At 35.4% G+C, this 2,601-nt stretch overlaps 1 protein-coding gene across 1 annotated transcript in view; it reads left to right on the forward strand.

Moving 5' to 3' along the window:
* The window catches only part of LOC106880974 (axotactin), a 67,805-nt gene extending 65,205 nt beyond the window's left edge, over nt 1–2,600 (forward strand). Inside the window, exon 25 of the mRNA XM_052977754.1 lies at nt 2,481–2,600. Within this exon, the coding sequence (XP_052833714.1) occupies nt 2,481–2,504 (24 nt within the window). The 3' untranslated portion in view covers nt 2,505–2,600. The remainder of the gene's footprint in view (nt 1–2,480) is intronic.
* The last annotated feature ends 1 nt before the right edge of the window (nt 2,601 follows it).

The following is a 2,601-nucleotide window of genomic DNA, read 5'->3' on the forward strand; positions in this document are numbered from 1 at the left end:
GTTACTGTCAATCCCTATATATTTATGATTATAAATGTTTTTTACCGAAAAGGTTTTTTCATACTGAGCTACCCGGCAAAATTGTTAATTATTAATTTTATTACTAATTGACGATTCCCTGCCCTGCATATCTATATATATGTATATATATATATATCAGTTGTAATCATATATGTGTATACACACACACACACACACACACACACATTCCTATTTATGACTGAACATCTTCAAACTTTTGCAAGTTTGGTTTGTTAAAGATTCTTCGTTTTGAAACTTTTTAAAAATTGCCTGCAATTATTATTGTTGTTCTTGTGATTATTGCTGTTGTTGTTGTTGTTATTGTTGTTGCAATATGTTGATTATTAGTATACGTGTTACCTCACTTTTTTTAAGTTACAAAATTTTGATAACACCTCTGTTTTTTTTTTTTATGCCACATATTTGTTGCCATTTTACGTTTCACATTTTTGCAACTGGTGTTTCAAATGTGTGTGACACTCCCTATTCATTCTGTTACATTAAAGTGTATACCAATATGTGTTTTATATGCATTTTTATCTTTAATTACCATAGTTATTATGTTAAATTAATCGTTATCTATTCCTGTTGTACAACGACTAAACTGTATGTAAGATTTCCCTGTTACATTTGTTGTGTTACACATATTCACTGTTTTTGTTACATATCTACTCTTATATTCACCTTTTTCGTTATATATTCATAACCTCGTAGTTATGCTCTGTGGCGTATAACAATGTGTCACTCAGTAACTCTGTTACAGTCACAGATCTGTTACATGTCTAGTTGGTCGTGATTAGCTCAACACATCTTGTGTCTGATCCAATCATGTCACATATGTATGCATCTGATGCATCATAATTTTCTTATGAACCTGTGTCACCTTTAGTTACATAGTTGTGTCAGTTAATTCTCTTATTCACCATGTGTATAAAATGTGTTACACATCTGAAGCAGTCACATATAAATTTTGTGACACACTTTCTGTGTTGTATATGTAATGAATTATATCATTATTTGTGTATGTTACACAGATATATTACACATAGATGCAATATGTTACAAACATTGTTTTGTATCTGTTACGTGCTACATGTCTCTGTTATGTGAAGATGTTGCAAATATTTGCAGTTACATATCTGCAATTTTCTTATTCAGGAAATTGTCATCTCATATATGACAAATCCTTACTTATAGAGTAACTTTGTGACACAGTGCCAGTAGTTACAACTCTGTCACACAGTGCCTGTGTAACATGCCAGTTACAACACTGTCACACAGTGCCTGTGTAACATGCCAGTTACAACTTTGTATCACAATGCCTGTGTAACATGCTAGTTTTATAGCATTGTGCATGTTACATGTGACAGGCCTGTTGCATAACTGCCATATTATGCAGTCACTGTGTTACTCATGTGACACGGATGCTCCTACAACTTCCCAAGATTAATTCTTTACAAACGTATAACACAGGTGTTTTCTGTAACACAGCAGCTACGTTACATGTGTGTCATAGTCACTGTGTTACATAGCCAAGAGCTATATTACACATACACTTGTGTAATTGTGATTGCATGTAACTGCAGCTATAGTATCTCTGTGTCACAGCTTCTCTGTGACACACACCTAAATGTGTTACATATGCATTGCAGTTCTGTTTGGCATGCAGCTTCTGTGTTACCTACAGTTACATTACATGTGTGACAGGCTCTTTGAATATGTTTTATTTCCCTATCCACCTCCACACACATACACACAAGGTGGAGTGTTTTGTCATGATTTTCGATTTTGTGTTGTGCGTTAGTCCGGAAAAGTTGTGAATGGACATCAAAATATCTGGTGTAACTTCTTACAACTCTGCAACGATATTTTCCAACTGCTGGCCAATTTCTTCCAAAGTTCTTATCTTGACGTAAAATAAATGAAGCAAATATCATTTATCTTCCCCTTGAAGTCTGTCATCACCTGACAAACACCAACCAAGATGGTGTGAATCAACCAAGCTTTACCTGCTGGAAATAGCAACCCAAATGCTATTCAGTCAGATCCCAATACTGGATGTTTAAGAACCAAATGAAGGGCAGATTTTCAATCCGGAGATCATCCTGATCCCAAAGAGGTATAATATGTCTATGTAGGGCAAATGTAGGTTGAAATACAGGGGTCCCTGATGGACGGACAGACAGAATTTCGCTTTTGTAGAGGTGTTTTTTTTGTTTTTCTCACTTTTCTCATTTTGCGATGCTTTTGTGGAGACAGACGATATTGTTGCAGAGTTCTAAGATTCTACACCAGTTACTTTGATGTCCATTCACACCTTTCCTGTACCGACCCCCATCACAAAATCGAAAATTATGAAAAAAAAATACCACTCCACCCACAAATTTTGTTTCTTTTTCCTTTTCTTCTCTTTGCTGTAAATTAAATAAATGTTGACACTAAATTTCTGTCTCTTTCAGCCCCCTCTAGCTACATCTATCTGACATACTCTTCTCTCTCTCTCACTTCCTCCTCTCTCTCTCACTTCCTCCTCTCTCTCTCTCTTTCTCTCTCTCTTCCTCTCTCTCTCTCTCTCTCTCT

Source organism: Octopus bimaculoides, chromosome 28 (genome assembly GCF_001194135.2).
Source record: "Octopus bimaculoides isolate UCB-OBI-ISO-001 chromosome 28, ASM119413v2, whole genome shotgun sequence".
Classification (NCBI taxonomy): domain Eukaryota; kingdom Metazoa; phylum Mollusca; class Cephalopoda; order Octopoda; family Octopodidae; genus Octopus; species Octopus bimaculoides.